At 34.4% G+C, this 20,117-nt stretch overlaps 1 protein-coding gene across 3 annotated transcripts in view; it reads left to right on the forward strand.

Moving 5' to 3' along the window:
- Positions 1–8,253: 8,253 nt before the first annotated feature.
- The window catches only part of CYLC1 (cylicin 1), a 58,422-nt gene continuing 46,558 nt past the window's right edge, over positions 8,254–20,117 (forward strand). The window contains exon 1 of one of the 3 annotated variants that reach the window (XM_029930446.1): positions 8,254–8,305. In XM_029930446.1, the coding sequence (XP_029786306.1) occupies positions 8,289–8,305 (17 nt within the window). In that variant the 5' untranslated portion in view covers positions 8,254–8,288. The remainder of the gene's footprint in view (positions 8,306–20,117) is intronic. The other 2 variants (XM_029930448.1, XM_029930447.1) reach the window with 2 other exon arrangements.

Genomic DNA, 20,117 nt, shown 5'->3' on the forward strand with positions numbered 1-20,117 from the left:
TTATATCTATGGCCATTTGGATAAATGTCTACTCAGGTCCTCTGCCCATTTTACTTATTATTATTAATTATTTTACTATTTAGTTATATGAATTCTTTATACATTTTGGGTGTTAATCCATTATCTGATCTATGATTTGCAAATATTTTCTCTCAATTCATAGATTTCCTCTTCATTTTATTGATTATTTATTATGTTCTACAAAATCTTTTTAGTTTGATGTAATCTCAGTTCTTTATTTCTCATTTTGTTGCTTGTGTTTTTGGTTTCATATCTAAAAACAAATGTTGCCAAGACCAATATCAAACTATAAAAGGACTTGTTCCTTACGTTTTTTTATAGACAGCTTATTTGTTAATCATTGCCTTGACCTACTCTGCTTGAGTATACTGAATATTTTTCTTTCTTTCAAATGTTTTCATTATCCAACCAAGTTCTCAAATACAAGTGTAAGATTTATGAATTTGGAATATTCAGGTTGCCTTTAAATTCTTGGCCTAAAAACAATAAAGTACTAGAAATATTGGATACTACTCATTACCAAAATGATTAAGCCAATATATAGGTAGTGGCCTTGACCTTTGAATTAACATAAGAAATGAAAATGTTGAATGTAAAAAAAACTCACCTGTCATAACACAATTGGTATATTATGAATGTGTCTTAGTGAATGTAACCTTATCAATTAAATCTATGGTGGCTTAGATGAGCAGCCCAATGTTTATGTACAAATATCAAATTGGTATTATTAAGATGTCAAATTTTATGTAAAAACATCACATTGGTATTACTAAGATACTTGAAAATGAAAAACTTTTGAATAAATCCAATACCAGTTGCCAGAGGGCTGAAAGAGTTTAAACGGCACAGAGAGAAAATGGGGATAGAAAATCCATAAACATAAAAACATGAGTCTTTACATATATATACATCATTCAGAAAATATTAAATGGAATAAAACATATGTAGAAAGTTGGTTCAGAGGTTAAAACTCAATACAAATAAAGCCTAGGTCCACAACTCTTATTCTACATAATTAATCATCTTTGATGTCATGATGAAAAATGCTATCCCTAATATTGGACGGCTATTTTTTCAAAAATCACAAAGGAACTGAGATGTTTATACTGAATCAAATTTGCCATTGCTACGGCAAAAAAAAAAAATGTATGCCATGAAGGCAACCACTAAGTAGTAAGGCCTTTAATATACAAATAATTAGTAAGTATGATATTTTGTGGCCTCTTTATGTTCTCTTGAATGAACAATCTAGTTATTCTGAGATAAAGAGTTTTTAAGTAATAAATCTAAAGGCCTTTTTTCTCCAATTTCTTCATCAGTTACAACCTTGTTCTTGCATTATCTCTCTAGATTGTGTTATTTGACATGCTTTTCCCTGCAAGTATTAGAAAACTATAACCCAAACTTATGCAACTAAAATGTAAATTTAAGTTACAAAGCAGAATGTTTAGAACTGGAGCAAGTTTCAGTGTTGATTCAATCAGCATATCACAAATGCCATCAAAACCTAATTTCTACATCTAAATTCTGCTACCTTAGTTGTTTGGCTTTACCTGTTTTGTGTCTCTTCATAATTACAAGATGGTTATTGCATTGATTTCAAGCACTGTAACCAGATATGAGTAGATCTAGGAGATGAAAGTGGGCTATCTTTTCTAGTGACACCTACATAAGAGTGAGAAAACCTTTCCTAGAAGCCTTCTCTCAGATCATTGGCTAGAACTGGATGATATGCTTGCCCCCCTCAATCAACCACTAGCAAAAAAAAAAACTGAACAATGGCTTATGTCAACAATAATGTACACTTAGAGCTGTAGATAAAGTTTGCTTTTTTTAAGTTATATGAGGAAAATATGAACAATAAATTAAAATTGTGGCTTCACCTATAAGGAAAAAAGGGAAATGGATATTTGTATATAATTAATTATATATGCAGTGGACTGTAAGCTCCAGAAAGTCTTTTTTAAAATAATTTTTAATGTTTATATATTTTTGAGAGAGAGAGAGAGAGAGAGATAGAACACAAGTGAGGAAGGGGCAGAGAGAGAGGGAGACACAGTATCTGAAGTAGGCTCCAGGTTCTGAGCCATCAGCACAGAGCCCAACACACGGCTTGAACTCACGAACCATGAGATCATGACCTGAGCCGAAGTCATAGACTTTGGAAACTCAGCCATCCAGGTGTTTCGAGTCATTTTTTAAAGAATTACATCATTACGTTCTAGTATAATATCTGTCATAAAGACGGTTCTCAATAATTACTTTTTGAATTAATGACCAACACTGCCTACCAAGCAATTAACTCTGAATGATAGAGAAAGTCTTCACAGAGCATACAATAGTTGATCTGGCCCTTGATTAAATTGGTATGGAAACAGATGGGGAGAAGATCATTTTAGATGAAGGTAAAGACACTGGAAAAGACAGTCATAAATTGGCACAGAAGGTTGGATCAGTTATTATTACTTTCTGAAAAAATGTAACAGAAAAAAATGTAATAACACCTTAAACCATTAAGACATTATTGTTTTCTTAACAAGATTTTTTTAAGTTTGTTTATGTTGAGAGAGAGAGAGAGAGAGAGAGAATGAGAGAGAGCACACAGCAGAGGAGATAGAGGGAGAGAGAATCCCAAGCAGGCTCCGCACTGAGCGCAACATGTAGTGCAATCTCATGACATGGGGCTCAATCATGAGATCATGATCTGAGCCAAAATCAATAATTGGACGCTTCACCAACTGAGACACCCAGACACGCCCCAACATGATTTCAGAAAGCAATTTTTATAGTTAAATTAGTGGCCTAAAAATGTTATTGAAACCCAGGCTCCTACAGTCTTTCTGCTGAGTTACCTCTGATGTTGTCAATATGTCCTTTCATGTTCAAAAGTGGCTACTGCATTTTCAAGCATCAAGCCATTATATAACAATATATGAAGTAGGAATAAAATAGGGCTTTTATCATAATATAAAAAACCAGTCACTTCCTAGAAGTATTTTTATTAATCATTGACTAGATTGGGGGACTATTAGCTATGAGGAAGTCTTGGAAACTATGTACATGGAATTCCTAGTTTCTATGGTGATGACAGGTAAAAAATACAGAGGAAGAGGAAAATGCTGGGTAAGCAATAGAGTTATCACAATATCTTTTGGTGGACACGGATATCAGGAATATGAGTGAGATGTCAGAGAAGCTAGAGAAATAGATTGGATTCACATGTTCACCTACTGAAGCATGGGAGTTATATGTGTAGTATGTATCATTATAAATAAAAACAAAAAGAGCAGTGAATGGGTGTTGCCTCTCTATCACTCTAATTCATTTGCCTTTTAAAAGTTTCTTCATGGGGCGCCTGGGTGGCTCAGTCGGTTAAGCCTCCGACTTCGGCTCAGGTCATGATCTCACGTTCGTGGGTTCAAGCCCCGCATCAGGCTCTGTGCTGACAGCTTAGAGCCTGGAGCCTACTTCCGATTCTGTGTCTCCCTCTCTCTCTGCCCCTCCCCGCTCATGCTCTGTTTCTTTCTGTCTCAAAAATAAATAAAAAACTAAAAAACATTTCTTCATGTGAGAAGTCAAAATAAATATCTAGTGAACTCTGTCACAGATATTCTCAAAATATAGCCACTATTTAGTTGTTATGGGTCTTACATACAAATAAAACATTTAGGGGGTGCCTGGGTGGCTCAGTCGGTTAAGCCTCCGACTTCGGCTCAGGTCAGATCTCACCTCCGTGGGTTCGAGCCCCGTGTCGGGCTCTGTGCTGACGGCTAGCTCAGAGCCTGGAGCCTGCTTCAGATTCTGTGTCTCCTTCTCTCTCTGCCCTCCCCCTCTCATGCTCTGTCTCTCTCTGTATCAAAAATAAATAAAACATTAAAAAAACATTTAGTAAAGTTATCTCATAAGCTTTAGACAATTTCCCATTTTGAAAGACAAGTTCTTCTGATTCTGTAATTCACAATTATGCGTCTACATGTGTTTATAGCAAACACTTGAAAATTAGAACTTCTGAGCACATGTTTCAAATAATGATTCTAACTAAAGCTATACTAGGCAACAATAATCACAACACAATAACTAATACTAAATGTCACAAATGATCTATAAAAACATCTACTTTTGTACTATTTAAATTGTTGCATGTCAGTCCTTTTTCTCTATGTACAACTCTTTCCTGATCATAGCTCTCTTACATATTTATGCATTAACAGATATTTCCCAAGTGCCTACTATGAAGCAGCACTCAACTAATTATGGATATTAAATTATTAACTACAACATCAAAAAAACAAAAATAAACTTACCTTCATATAGGGCTTGCATTGGTTCAAGTTTTGATATCTAATTTGCCCCCCTTTTAATTTGATGCAAGGTTTATTCCGCTCAGTATCAGATAATTCACTCACTTCAAGGTTCCTTTTGACAAGACTTGAAGTGTGCATCCTCACTTGCAACAGTCATTTATATCATCTCCTGATCAAAGTTTGAGAGTGTCCTCATAATTGATTAGAGTCTAAGTGTTGAGAACCATTATTCTAACTAGATGGAGATATCAGACTCTTTTTAATCTACTGGAGTTCCCTGAGTTATGGTGGGAATAGGGCAGAGGGACCATTTCATATTGTTTACCTTAAATCATGAATTCCATAAATTGTAGTATTCACAATTATTTTCATTATGTATCATTGCCAATTAAAATGTCTGATCAGTATGAAATAGTGGTGTTACCTTATTGGATCAATATATTACATGCAAAACTATTCAGATTCTTTTACATAAAATATATTAACACAGAATGAAACCTATCTCAAATGTAGAATTTGGCTCCGGACCACTTGATTACTACACTCTGAGATCCTTAACAGTCTGTGTCACTCTAGGTAAACTAGCTATCCCGTCCATCCCTATTACAGATTGAGACACCAAAGAAAGTTTATTTGGCTTATCCAAAGCCATATGATTAGTGATAAAGCTGAAATTTTAACACTGGTTTCCTGAGTTCCAATTTGATGTTTTTACTCCCAAGCATCTTCAAACCTTCAAAACACTTCCACCCTTACTACCAGGAACAGCAGGGAACCAGTACAAAATGAAAATGCAACATAGTCATAAAGTTTAGCTCAAAATTAATGGCCAATTTAGTCTTATTACTAATAGGTAGCAGTATATTGATCATGTCAATCTTAGTTTTTCAGTGACTGCAGTCTTTAATGATGTTTTCTTAGTGAAACAAAATTCCTGAGATAACCAAAATTTCTGTACATAATAATAAATTATGGTTTTTATTCATTCAACAAAAATTTCTTAGTGTTATCTATTTGCCATGCACTATTTCAGGCACTGGAGATACATCAGTAAATAAAACAAACAAAAATCCCTGCCCCTATGATCTTTATATTCTAGTGGTGACTGATAAACAATAAATAAATAAGTTATGTAGAATGTAATAAGTGCTATGGGAAAAATAAAGGAGATAGAATGGCAGGGAGGACCAGTGCAGGGGAGAAAGTGGCATGGGGCTTCAGATTCAATTGAAGATGTGATCTTCTGCCAGTCTGTCTGTGAATATTGTTAAAGACTGAAATTGATGAGTGAAAAAAAAAAAGAAAATGTTACATTTTTCTTCCCAAAAGTTCAAGTCAAATCTCGTTGTAGATGTGCATATGCTTTCACTCTAACTGCATTACATCTCGTTTTTAAAAATCTGGGAAAATTTAGAAATGGAGAAGGAGGGAGAAAAAGATAGATGTGGCAAAAGAGAAGGACAGAAGCCTCAGTTCTACCTCAGTATTGTCTTGGTGATGGAGTTGTACAGCGCATGCACTCTCCTTGACCCCTAGATCTTTCCCAATACAAGGCTGTTCTCTGGTTCTTCTTCCTGATAATTTTCTCCCTTATGATCAAAACATCAAATCAATAATAATATATACAAAGTTAAAAAATCAAAACTTTAAGCATACTCTTCACATGAATTAAAATATTCATTTACATATTCACTTGCACCTTTACATGTTCATAGATATTATTTAATTTTCTTTGAATCTTAGAAATTTTGACAGCAATTTTGTATTCTTTGAAGCTGTATTTATATGTCAATATGACTATTTGAATTAAAAGGTCAGTTAGAAAAATAAAGGAGTTTTAGTCAAGATTATTTTGTGAGGGGCCTGGGTGGCTCAGTCGATTGAGTCTCTAACTTCAGCTCAGGTCATGATCCCCATGTTTGTGAATCTGAGCTTTTACATCTGGCTCTGTGCTGACAGCAGAGAGCCTGAAGCCAGCATCAGATTCTGTGTCTCCCTTCTCTCTGTCCCTCCCCTACTCATGCGCTCTCTCTCTCTCCCTTTCTCTTTCTCTGAAAAATAGATTTAAAAATTTAATAAAAATGATTATTTTGTTAATTGACTTTATTCAACAGTCTTTCAAAAGTAATGCTAATTTCTTATCAACCCCAATAATCCAAGAATATATATGTTCCAAATATTATTTCTATCTGCACGTGAAATTCTTTACATATATTTTAATGTTATATTTTTGCTTATCAATATATACATATTTTGTAGGAATTTTTAAGTATAAAAAATCATATGCAGAAAATGAAACTATCCATACCATAATCCCACTTATAGCATTTTGATACATTTAACTTTATTTTTTTTACAATAAATACTTTCACTTTATATGGTAGATACCAAGCTGTGTGTATAGTTCTACGTTCTTTTTTTTTTTTTTTTACACAAATGCTAGGCATTGATGACCAAAGCAGACATGATTACTGTCTTAATGGAATTGTAATCTAGGGATTTATTAAAACCATTTTGTAACGTTGGACATTTATAGTGTTTCTAAATTTTAATATTTTACTTAAAATTATAATTAAACTTTTTGTGCTGAAGTAATTAGTTAGGATGCAGTCTTAGGAGTAGAATAAATTGACCTGAGAGTAGGACAATTTTTCAAGGCTCTTTACACATAGTTAGTGTTCCTGTTATTCCTTTATTGATTGTGGTCCAGTCTTGACTTACAAATTGAATGGCTTTGATTTATTTGCTTCAGAAGGTAGTGGTGTTTGATAGGCTTTTAAGCTCAGTTTGGCTAATAGAGGGATTATTAGACTATATAACACTGCTCAAGTGAAAACTAATATGTTATTTGGGTCACATTTTTCTTTTATTTTCTAAAAATGATATAAGGTCAGGGGCACCTGGGTAGCTTGGTTGGTTAAGCATTTAACTCTTGATTTTGGCTCAGGTCATGATCTCGTGATTGTGAGAATGTCTGTGCTGACAGTACAAAGCCTGTTTCTCCCTGTCTCTCTCTCTCTGCCCCTCACTCACTCATTCGTGCTTTCTGTCTCTCTCAAAATTAATAAACAAACTAAAATAAATGACATAGGGTTAATGTTACATAAAAATATACTTTCAAAAATAAATAAAAATTCAATGACAAAAGCTAGTGAAAAATGAGAATAACTATTAAACTGCTTTTCTACCTGGGGCCAAAAAGATACTCATTTTTGTTATCTAGAACACATAAAAGACACTTTTTCCCTATATACATCATTATCTACCACATGAGTTTCCTTTACATAATGAAAAGTTCATATTTTGCATATTTCCTACCAAGTAGCATTTGATAACTGGTTCTAATATAACTTTGTAAATAACAACAGTTGTTTTTAGATTTGGGAGAAAAAATGTCTTTCAGATTTCTTGATACTATTTTAATAGACATTTTATCTTTGTGTAATTTATACATATAAGATGAATCTATATTCAAGTTATTTTGAAGAAATATCACTGTGAAGATAGATAGATAGATAGATAGATAGATAGATAATATTTTTTATGGGGAAAATTCTGAATGTGAAGGAAATATACAGGATTAAAGTAGCTCTTTATAAAGGAATGTTTATATTCTTTTATAGTCCTTTCAATCCATATTGCTCATTCATATACACATATAGACATGTATATGCTCAACATTAGTGTTTAAATAGTCTAATAACAATTAGATGTTTAGTAAACAAGCAAATAGATTCAATCAATGAAAAACCTGATTCTTCCTGTTCAAGGTGTAAAATATTGTGTGTAAACACAGCTACTATTTTAGAATAGATTTCAGAGGCATCTATGCACCATAAAATAAAATAACTCTGTCTTTTCCCTTCAACTTCCTGTTATTCAGTCTCTTTATGATGTCATCACTCAACATTGCCAGTTTGAAATTACAATGCTAAAGTCCTGGCAACATATAGGCAGGGGGAAATGTGCCTTACAAGATTGTAAGTACTTTGTCTAATACTTTTTAGTATTTTTAATGACTAATATGCTCAACTTAGCAACATAGTTATCTCTTTAAATGTAAATAATGTTTCTTTCATGGTAGATTTATTTATAAATTAAAATGTTAAGCAGAGGTATGAAATTTTCAACAATATCTTGGGTATTTAGCTTTGATATTTAATTACTTCAGGCTTTTTCACAAAATAGTTGCATGGCCCTAACCATTGTGTGTGTGTGTGTGTGTGTGTGTGTGTGTGTATGTGTGCGCGTGCGCTTAAAATCACAACTTATTTTAAGAAAGGAAGTAATTAATGTGTGTGAAGGCACTTAAAATGTAAATCAGAATATAATGTAGTAAGACTTTATTATACAATTCTGTTATACTTAATTTTATGTAAAAAGAGAATTATATCATTCCTTTGTTCTGCTAAAAAAGAGGACGGTATTATTTCTAATAAAAAGTTTAGTGAGTTGACCTTTAAAAGACATCATTAAGTGGATGATGAAATAGTAATACAGAATTTAACAACAGTATTTCTGCAAGTTTCATTGACCACATCTTTCAATGTTGGTCTTTATTTTAAAAATTGATATCTTCCAAAAGAATATTGTTGAAACGAAACCAAAATTAGAATAATACAGACCACATTCATTTGGAAATAACAGCTAATAGCTATGTGTATTAAGTTAAATCATATGAGATTGTCAATATTCAACCCTTTTTTGCCTTCAAAAAGGGGAATTTCTTATGGTACAATCTAATGTAAAAAGCTTATAAAGCCCATTAATAAAGGTACAATTAAGATGGTACAAAAACAGTTGAAGAATATGAACAAGTATTTTATAGAAAAAGAAATGTGAATGACCACTAAACATATGAAGAAGTGCACAAACTCATTTATAAAAAGAACATTTAGAAAATATTTGACTGAGAAATTCAAATTCTAAATAGCTTAAAGAGATTTTCCCTTTTTATAGGACACATTTTTATGATGTTTGCATGTTTTTCAAAGAGTATGTATTACTTTTAAAATCAGAAATTTCAATACAGTGTGAAAAAAGTAAAAAATGGTTTGATCTAGAAATTAAAATTGAGCTCCTAGTGCTCTTACAGAGGTATTTCTAGTTTGATGCTGCCTACATCTGATCTTTCCTCTTACATCACAAAGACTTCAGAATTTTGTCACCATTGGGCATTATCTCTGAAACACACTGTCATGAGCAAAATCCTCTATATCCTTTTCTGCCTCCTATCTGAATATTTCCACTTTATTGCTCTCTGAAACTTGGTCTTTTCTCAAATACATTGTTTTTCCTGGGGCCTTCTTGAGGAGAAGATATTTTCCTTCTCATGCCCCCTCCTACCACTGAACCCAGAGGTGCAGTAGCTATGTACTTGGTTCTTCAATGGCATTTCAACACATTCTACTTCTCCACTCCCTAAAAATAGCCAGCTTTGAATCTCATATCATCCGATTTATATCACCTGCTATGTTTCCTTATTATATTCATCTACTAACTCCTAGGTCATTCTCTTTATTTTGCCATGATTTTCTGTCTGGCCTACTGCCATCCTGTCATGCCTTAATCCCTGGTGATTTTAATATGTAAATAATCATTCCCATATCCTAATATCTCAATTATTTGACTTTATTTTCTCAAATTATCTTGCCTTCCTTCATATTTCAGTGGCTCACTTCTTTTCATAACCCCCCAAAATCTCAATTTCAACCATTCTCCAACCACTATTTCAGGCACCTCTAATGCCCACACTAAAAATTCTCCTACCCCTATGAGACCTACTATTGATTTTAACAACTTTGAACTATTGCTCATTAATCCTCTCCCCATGGCTTTACTTGTGTTCTTAGCCATTATAGATCCTTACCTATCTTAGGTTCCTATAGGCTCATGTTGAACCAAAACAAATAATTTCCTGCATAAATCTTCAATTCCATTTATCCATGTTCTTTTTGATATCTTAGATCAAAACTCTAGTTTCAGATATATCCGACTCCCCCACTACTCCTCAGTAGTACCTTTGCAAGCTGAATGTGGTTGAGGAAAATCATGTAACCATGATAACTGGATTCAGTTTAATTTATAATGTCAAATTCAGAGTGGGCCATTAATTTTACCTGGCAATGGCATTAAACTTCTCTCATCTGTTCAAGTCTCTCCTTTAAGATGACTATTTCTTACATCTTTCTCAGTTATATTTACAATAGATTTTTCCACCCTACTCTCGGATAATAGAGACTAAATAGACTAGTCTATATGTATCTTTATAATTTTTTTCTGCCTTCCCTCCTATTAGAGTAGATACTCTCTTTTTCCTCATATCTAAATATAACTTAAAGTATATTAATTTCCTAGGGCTGCTGAAACAACTTACTACAGATTAGCTGGCTTAAAACATTAGAGGTCTATTTTCTCACATTTCTGGAAGCTAAAACTCCAAAATCAAAATGTCAGCAGTATTGGTTCCTTGTCAAGGTTCTGAGGAAGAATCGACACAAGACTCTATTCTAGCTTCTGGAAGTTTCAGGCAACCATTCGCATTCCTTGGATTGTGGATTCATCACCCCAGTCTCTGCCTCCATCGTCACTCACATGGCTCACTCTTCCTGTCTGTGTGTGTCTGTGTCCAAATTTCCTTATTCTCATAAGAACACCAGTCATTGTATTAGGGCTCACCCTAATCCAGTATGACCTCACCTAAACTTGATTACATCTAGAGAGACCCTGTTTCCAAATAAGGTCAAGTTCACAGGTACCAAAGGACGGGACTTGAATATGTCTTTATGGGGGACACAATTCGACTCACGGCACTAGGCATTCGATTTCCTTCACTATATAAGAATATGGCTCCTGTATTTATCTTATCTTCTGTATCCTCATTATTTTTCTTATTTTTATAAATTTATTGAAACAATTGACATATAACTGTGTGTGTTTGAGATGTGTAATGTTATGATTTGATACTCTTATGCATTGCAATTATGACTATGGTGGGGTTAGTTAACATGTCCCTCACATCATATAATTGCCTTTTTTGTGTGGCGAGAATATTGGAGGCTTACTCTCTTATGAAATTTCAAGTATATAATGCAGCATTGCTAACTATAGTCACCACATTATGCATTAGATCCCCATGACATATTCATCTTACAAGTGGAAGATAGTACCCTTTGACAGCATCTCTGCATTTTTCCCACCCCTCATCCCCAGCAAACACCACTGAACTGTTTCTATGAGTTCTGACTCTTTAGAAACCACATATAAATGAGATCATACAGTATTATTTTTCTCTAATTTATTTCACTTAAAATAATGCCCTCAAGGTCCATCACTATTGTCATAAATGGCAAGATCTGCTTATTTATCATAGCTAAAATACATATATTTGATAGAGTGATTTGATTTCCTTTGGATGTATTACTGGAAGTGGGATTGCTATATAATATGGTAGTGTTATTTTTTAATAATTGAAGAACTTCATCTTGTGATCCAGAGTGACTGTACCAATTAACATTTGTGGCTAGAGTAAACAAAGATTCCCTTTTCTTAATAGCCTCACCAACACTTGAATCTTCTTTATTTTCTCCCTCCCTCCTTCTCTCTCTTTCTTTCTTTTCTTGGTAAGAGCCACTTTAACAGGTGTGAAGGGCTATGTCATTCTAGTTTTGATATGGATCACCTTCATGATTAAAGATTCTGAGAGCATCTTCATACATCTGTTGGCCATTTGTATGTCTTCTTTGGGAAAATGTCTATTTAGTTTCTCTGCACATTTTATTTTATTTATTTTACTTTCATCTTTTTATTTCATACCAGTTAGCTAACATACAGTGTAATATTAGTTTCAGGTGTAGAATTTGGTGATTCAGCACTTACATACAATACCCAGTGCTCATCACAGACAAGTGCCCTCCTTAATATCCATCATCCATTTAACCCATCCCCCCATCCACCACCTCACCTCCCACAATCCTAGTTTGTTCTCTATAATTAAGTGTCTGTTTTGGGGTGCCTGGCTTGCTTAAACTTATGACTCTTGGTTTTGGCTCAGGTCATGATCTCATGGTTTGTGAGACTGTACCCCCTGTCAGGTTCTGTGTTGACAGTGAGGAGCCTGCTTGGAATTCTCTCTCTTCCTCTCTTTTTGTCCCTCCATGCTCATTCTCTCTCTCTCTCGCTCTCAAAATAAATAAAACTTTAAAAAATATGTTTTATTGTTTGCCTTTTTTTCTCTCCCCTTTTTAAAATTCAGATTGATTTTTCTAGATTTTTTAATGTTGTATTGTATGAGTTCCTCATATATTTTAGATATTAACCTCTATTCAGATAGAGGGATTCCAAATATTTTATTCCATTCCATAAGCGTCTTTTAATTTCAATTATTTTTCATTTTGGTGTACAGAATCTTTCAGTGTCGTGTACTACCACTCTATTTTTGTTTTGTTGCTTATATATTTGGTGCATCTTTGTATATACCTGTTGACCACTTATATGTCTTCTTTGAAAAATGCCTATTTGGGTCCTTTGTCTGTTTTTTAATCAGTTTACTAAATTATTATTTAGTTTAGTAAGTTACCTAAGTGTTTTGGTAATTATCAGATAATTGGTTTGGAAATATTTTCTCTCTTTCAACATACTGCTTTTCAATATTATTTGATTGCTCATTTGTTGTACAGAAGCTAAGTTTTATATAGGTTCCACATACTTAGTTTTGCTTTTGTTTCCCAAACATTAGGTGGCACATCCATGAAACTCAATGTCAATGGCATATCAAAGATCTTTCTCTCTGTTTTATTTCCCTAGAAGTCAAATAATTTCAGTTCTTATGTTCAAGTTTTTAAACCATTGCAAGATAATTTTTGTTACTTGTGTATGATAGGGATCCACTTTTATTCTTTTGTATCTAGATATCCACTTTTCGCAGAACCATTTAGTGAAGAGATGATCCCTTTCCTATTGTGTGTTCGGGGTACTCATGAATGTTAGTTGATTATATATGCATGGATTTACTTCTCTGTTCTTGATTACATTCCACTGGTCTATGTTTCTGTTTGTATTCCAGTATTATACTGTTTTAATTACTATACCTTTGTAGTTTAGTTTGTAGTCATGAAGTGTAATATCTCCAGCATTATTATTCTTTTTCAGGACTGTTTTCCCTACTCATAGTCTTTTGCATTTCCACATGAATTTTGTGGTTTGTTAGTCCTCTTTCTGTGGAAAAAATTCTACTGGCATTTTGAACAAGACTGCATTTTATTTATAGGTGGATTTGGTAGTATTGTAATTTTAACAATATTATTCTACTGATCCATGAACTTGGAATACCTTTCCATTTATTTGTGTCTTCATTTCCTTTCATCGATATCTGAAAATTTTCAGTGTACAAGTATTTAACTTCCTTGGATAAAGATATTTGTAAGCATTTAATTGTTTTTAACTATTCCCAATTAGATGGTTTACTTTTTCTTTCTTTTTTTTAACTTTGTATAACACCTGATACTCATCACAAGAAGTAACCTCCTTAATCCCTATCACCAATTTAACCCATCCCTTTGCCCATCTCTGCTCTAGTCACCATCAGCTTGTTGTCTATAATTAAGAATATGGTTCAGGGCACCTGGGTGGCTCAGTCGGTTAAGCTTCCAACTTTAATACAGGGCATGATCATGAAGTTTGTAAATTCCAGCTCCAAATCAACCCTTGTGCTAATAGCACAGAGCTTATAGCCTGCGTCAGATTCTGTGTCTGCCTGTCTCTCTGCCCTTCTCCAGCTCATGCTCTGTCTCTCTCTCTCTCAAAAATGAAAGTAAAACATTAAAAAAAGAGAGAATATGCTTCTTGGTTTATTCTATTTTCCTTTGCTTATGTGTTTTATTTCTTAATTTCCACATATCAGTGACAACATATGGTATTTCTTTTTCTCCAACTTATTTTGATTAACATAACACTCTCTAACTCCACTCACATCATTGCAGTGGCAAGATTTCATTCTTTTTTTATGATTGAATAAGATTCTATTGTATATAACTTCCTTATTCATCCACATATAGATGGGCAGTTAGGCGTATTTCATAATTTGATAAATATGTAATGCTGCTATAAAAGTAGGGGTGCATGTATTCCTTTGAACTAGTATTTTCCTTTTATTTATTTTTTTGAGAGAGAGAAGGCACAAGTGAACAAAGGGCAGAGGGAGAGGAGGGAGAGAGAAGCAAGGCTCACCCAAAGCAGGGGTCAAATTTACCTTATTTGGGGCTTGTGCTCACCTAATTTTGCCCTTGAACTCACAAATCCCGAGATCATGACCTGAGCTGAAGTCAGATACTTAACTGACTAAGCCACCCAGATGCCCCAGAATTTTCCTTTTTTGTAAAGTTTATTTATTGAGAGAGCGAGCAAGAGAGAGAGTGAACATTTGGTGGGACAAAGAGAGAGAGGGAGAGAGGGAGAGAGAGAGAGAGAGAGAGAGAGAGAGAGAGAGAGAGAGAGAGGCCAAGCAGTATCCATGCTGTCTGTGCAGAGTCTGACATGGGACTATATCCCATGAACTGTGAGGTCAAGAGCTGAGCCAAAACCAAGAGTCAGGTGCTTAACCAGTTGAACCACCCAGGCACTCTTGAATTAGTATTTTCCTATTATTTGGGTAAGTACCTAGCAGTGTAATTGCTGGTTCATAGGGTAGTTCTATTTTTAATTTTTTGAGGAACTTCCATAGTGTTTTCCAGAGGGGCTGTAGCAGTTTTCATTGCCACCAACAGTTTAAGAGTGCTCCCCTTTCTCCACATCCTCACCAACACATGTCATTTCTTGTATTGTTGACCTAAGTCGTTCTAGCATCTGTGAGGTGATATCTTATTGTAGTTTTGATTTGTATTTCCATGCTGATGAATGATGTTGAGCATATCTTTATGTGTCTGTTGGTAATCGTTATGTCTTTCTGGGAAAAATGCACATTCATGTCTTCTGCCCATTTTAATTGAATTATTCATTGTCTGGTGTTAAATTTTATAACTTCATTATAGATTTTGGATACTGATCCTTTATTATATGTCATTTACAAATTTTTCTCCCATTCCATAAGTAACATTTTAGTTTTGATATTTTCTTCACTGTGCAAAAGTCCCAATAGTTCATTTTTCTTTTGTTTCCTTTCCCTCAGGGAACAAATCTAGAAAAAAAAGTTGCTATGGCTGGTGTCAAAAAGGTTACTGATTGTGTTCTCCTCTAGAATTTTTCATGGCTTCAAGTCTCACAATAGGTCTTTCATTCATTTTTAAAGTACTTTTGTGTAAGCAATAAGAAAGTGGTCTCATTTTATTCTGTTGCATGTTGCTGTCCAGTTTCCCCAGAGATATTGTTCCATTAGATATTCATTCCTGTTTTGTCAAATATTAATTGATTGTGTAGTTGTGGGTTCATTTCAGAGTTTTCTGTTCTGCTCTACTGATCTATGTGTCTATTTTTGTGCCACTACCATTCTTTTTTCATTACTACAGTTTTGTAATATAATTTAAAGTCTGGAATTGTGATGCCTCCAGATTTGCTTCTCTTTTTCAAGATCGCTTTGGCTATTTTGTGATTCCACACAAAGTTTAGGATTTTTTGTTCTGGCTCTGTAGAAAAAGCTGTTGGTATTTTGATAGGAATTGTGTTAAAGGTGTAGATTGCTTTGGGTCCATAGACATTTTAAGAATATTTGTTTTTCCATCCATGATCATGGAATGTCTCTCCATTTCTTTGTTCCATCTTCAATTTCTTTCATCCGTGTCTTATAATTTTCAGACTATAGGTCTTTCACCTCTTTGGTTAAGTTTATTACTAGGTTTCCTTTTGTTTTTGGTGCAATTGCAAATGGGGTTGATTCCTTAATTTATCTTTCTTCTGTTTCATTATTAGTGTATACAAATTCAGCAGATTTCTATATGTTGATTTTGTGTACTTTGATTTTACTGAACTTGCGTATCACTTCTAGCAAATTTTTGTGGAGTCTTTCAGGTTTTCTATATAGAATAACATGTCGTCTACAAATAATGTAAGTTTTACTTCTCCCTTGCTGATTTGGCTGCCTTGTGTTTCATTTTGTTGTATATTGCTGTCGCTAGAACTTTCAATACTATGTGAAATCAAAATGGTGACAGTGGACATCCCGGTCTTATTCTTGACTATAGAAGAAAAAAAGTGTTTTCCCCATTTAGGATGATATTAGCTGTGGGTGTTTCATAGATGACCTTTATTATGTTGAAATATGATCTCTCTAAACCTACTTTATTAGGGGCGTTTATCATGAATGGATGTAATACTTTGTTGAATGTTTTTATGCATGCATTGAAAAGATCATATTGTTTTTATCCTTTCAAAACAAAAAAATAAACCCTTCATTAATGTGGTTATCATGTTGATTGATCTGGGAATATTGAAGCGCCTGGCAACCCAGAAATAAATCCCACTTGTTTGTGACGGGTGATTTTTATTGTATTGTTGGTGTCGGTTTGCTAGTATTTTATCGAATATTTTTGCATCCATGTTTATCAGGGATATTGGCCTGTAGATTTCTTTTTTAATGGAATCTGTCGGGTTTGCTATCAAGGTAATGCTGACTTCATAGAATGAAGTTGGAAGTTTTGTTTCTTTTTCTATTTTTATGGAATAGTTTGCGAATTGGCATTCATTCTTAATTAAATGTTTGATAATATTTGCCTATGAAACTATCTGGTTCTGCACTTGTATTTGTTTGGAGTTTTTTGATTACTGATTTAATTTCTTTGCTGGTTATTGATCTGTGCAAGTTTTCTGTTTCAATTTGGTTAGTTTATATGTTTCTAGGAATTTATCCATTTCTTTCAGGTTGTCCAATTTGTTGACATATAATTTTTCATAATATCTTATAATTGTTTGTATTTCTGTAGTGTTGTCATTTCTCCTCCCTCCTATGTGATTTTATATATTTCAGTCTTTTTTCACTTTTTTAATATTTATTTATTTTGAGAGACAGAGAGAGAAAAAGAGGGAGAGAGAGAGTGATAAGTGGTAGAGGAGGGCAGAGAGAGAGGGATACACAGAATTCAAAGCAGACTCCAGGTTCTGAGTTGTCCACACAGAGCCAGACACGGAGCTTGAGCTCAGGAGCTGTGAGGTTACGACCTTAGCTGAAGTCAGATGCTCAACCGAGCCACCCAGGCGCCCTAACTCTTTCTCTCTCTCTCTTTTTTTTAAATCTGGCTAAAGATGTAACAATTTTATTAATTTTTGCAAGGAATCAGTTTCTGGTTTCATTGATCTGTTCTGTTGTTGTTGTTGTTGTTGTTGTCGTTATTGTTTTAGTATCTATATCATTTATTTCTTCTCTAATATTCATTATTTCCTTCATTATTCTGGCATTAGGCTTTGTTTGTTTTTCTTTTTTAACACCTTTGAATATAAAATTAAGTTGTCTAACAAATTTCTTCCTTCTTGTGGCAGGCCTGTATTGCTATATGTTTCCCTCTTAGGACCTCTTTTGCTGCATCCCAAAGGTTTTAGACTGTCATGTTTTCATTTTCATTTGTTTCCATGTATTATTTAATTTCTTATTTGATTTCCTGGCTGACCCACTCATTATTTGCTAGCATGTTGTTTAACCTCTACATATTTGTTGCTGGTAATAATCACAAACTCCATTAGTAGTACTTTTTTTTGTTTGGGAAACTCTTTATGTCTCTTTCTATTCTTAATGATAGCCTTATTATATGAATATTCTAGGCTTAAGATTTTCCCATTTAGCATTTTGTAGTTTTTAAACGTTTCTTGATTTTTGAGAGATGGAGAGAGACAGAGCACAAGCAGGGGAGGGGCAAATAGAGAGGGAGACAAGGTCAGCACAAAGCCTGAAGGGTGCTCGAATCCACAGACCTTGAGATCATTACCTGAACTGAAGTCATATGCTCAACTGACTGAGCCAGCCACCAAGGCACACCTCCCACTTAGAATTTTTATTATATCATGCCATTCCCTTCTGACTTGCCATGTCTCTGTTGAAAAATCTCCAGCTAGACTAATGGATTTTCCCTTTTAAGATAATGACTTTGTAAAAAATCTTGCTGTTTCATAATTTTATCACTATCTTTTAATTTCAATATGTTTTGGTGTTGAACTCTTTTTGTTGATTTTGATGGGAGTTTTCTGTGCCTCCTAGATCTGCATGAGTGTTTTCTGGTCAAGATTAGGGAAATTTTCAACTATGATTTCTTCAAATAAAGTTTCTGCCTTCTTTTCTCTATGTGCTTCTTCTGGAACTCCCACAATACGAATATTATTACACTTGATTGAATTCCCTAAGTCTAGTTTTGTGTTGCATTATTTTTCTTTGTGTATTTTTTTCAGTTTTAGTATTTTCCATTTTTTTGTCTTCTAGGTCACTAACTTATTTGTCTGCTTCTTCTTTCCTGCTATTCATTGCATCAAGCCTGTTTCTGATCTCATTTATTTCATTCTTCATCTATGATTGATTCTTTTTTAACTCCTTTACATTTGTGGTAAAAGTTTCCCTGATGAATTTTATTCTTTTCTGAAGCCCAGGATCCCTATAATTGTTGCTTTAAGTTCTTCTTCAGGCATGGTACTTGTATCTTTTTCACTTAGATCTCTGGTTGTAGTGTTATAGTGTTCTTTTGTTTAGGATAAATTCTTCTGTCTTTGCGTTTTCTCTGTCTCTGCGTTCTTCTCTGCGTTATAAAAGCCAGTTATCTTTCCTGCTCCTGAAATAATGGTTTTATGGTGAAGAGGTCATATAGTGTCCAGAGCCTGGCTTTTCAAGTAGTGTCTCTGGTGAGTGCTGTTGTGTTTTGGCTGCTCTCTTCTTAAGGTTAGTTTTCTGCAGAGGCTTTCCTTGCCTGCTGTGGGCAGTGTTTGGATCTTGGCCTAAATGTGGTGAATTTTAACAAGGCGTGTTCTGGTCTGCTTGTGAAATGAGATTTGATACTACTTTCACTAGAATCGAAGCCCTGAAAAACTCTGGTTGGGAGACATGGTGTGTGTAGGAATTTATCCTAGTATTCTGGGGGAGGGGTCCATTGCACTGTAAGGAGGCTAGCTTAACTGAGATGGGTAGTCCCAACAGACTGCAGGGGGTGTAAGCAAGTAGCTAGTCAGTGTTGGTGCTGAGCTTCTTCCCACAGGTGGCTCTGTGCTCATGCTGAGGGGCAGAGGAGGGGAATGTGTGTGACATGTGTCATTCTTGGTGTAAGCAGGTTAAGTAGCCAGTGTCCTTGCTGGGCTGCTTCCCTCAGGTGGCTCTGTGTTTATGCTGGGGAGTTAGGGAGGGAAATGGCATCAGGCAGTTTCTTTGTCCCAGGAGAGGTGTCTCTGTGCAAGATGACTCTCTGGAATATGCTCTGATAAGAGTGAATAATCTCTCCCCTCTGTGCCCCAGGCTTCAGATCACTATTTCCCCACATTCGGCTGCTGAGTTGTTTGCATGCTTATCTCTAGGAGCAGGGCAGCACTCTCAGTTTTCCTAGTCTCTATTTAATTAATTTCTGCTCTGGCTTTTGTATATCCTTTTTTCTAACTTTGAACTTAGTTTGTTCGTTTTTCTAGTTCCTTCAGATGTCAAGTTAGATTGTTTGAAATCGTTCTTCTTTTCTTAATGTAGTTGTTTATCATCTTAAATTTGATTCTAAGAACTGCTTTTGCACCTTCCCATAAGTTTTTGTATGTTGTTTCCATTCACAGAATCCCATAAGTCTTTGTAGGTTTTTTCCATTCCCATTTGTGTTAAAGTATTTTTTCTTATTTCACATTTCATTTCTT

The sequence above is a fragment of the Suricata suricatta genome, chromosome X (genome assembly GCF_006229205.1).
Source record: "Suricata suricatta isolate VVHF042 chromosome X, meerkat_22Aug2017_6uvM2_HiC, whole genome shotgun sequence".
Taxonomy (NCBI): Eukaryota; Metazoa; Chordata; class Mammalia; order Carnivora; family Herpestidae; genus Suricata; species Suricata suricatta.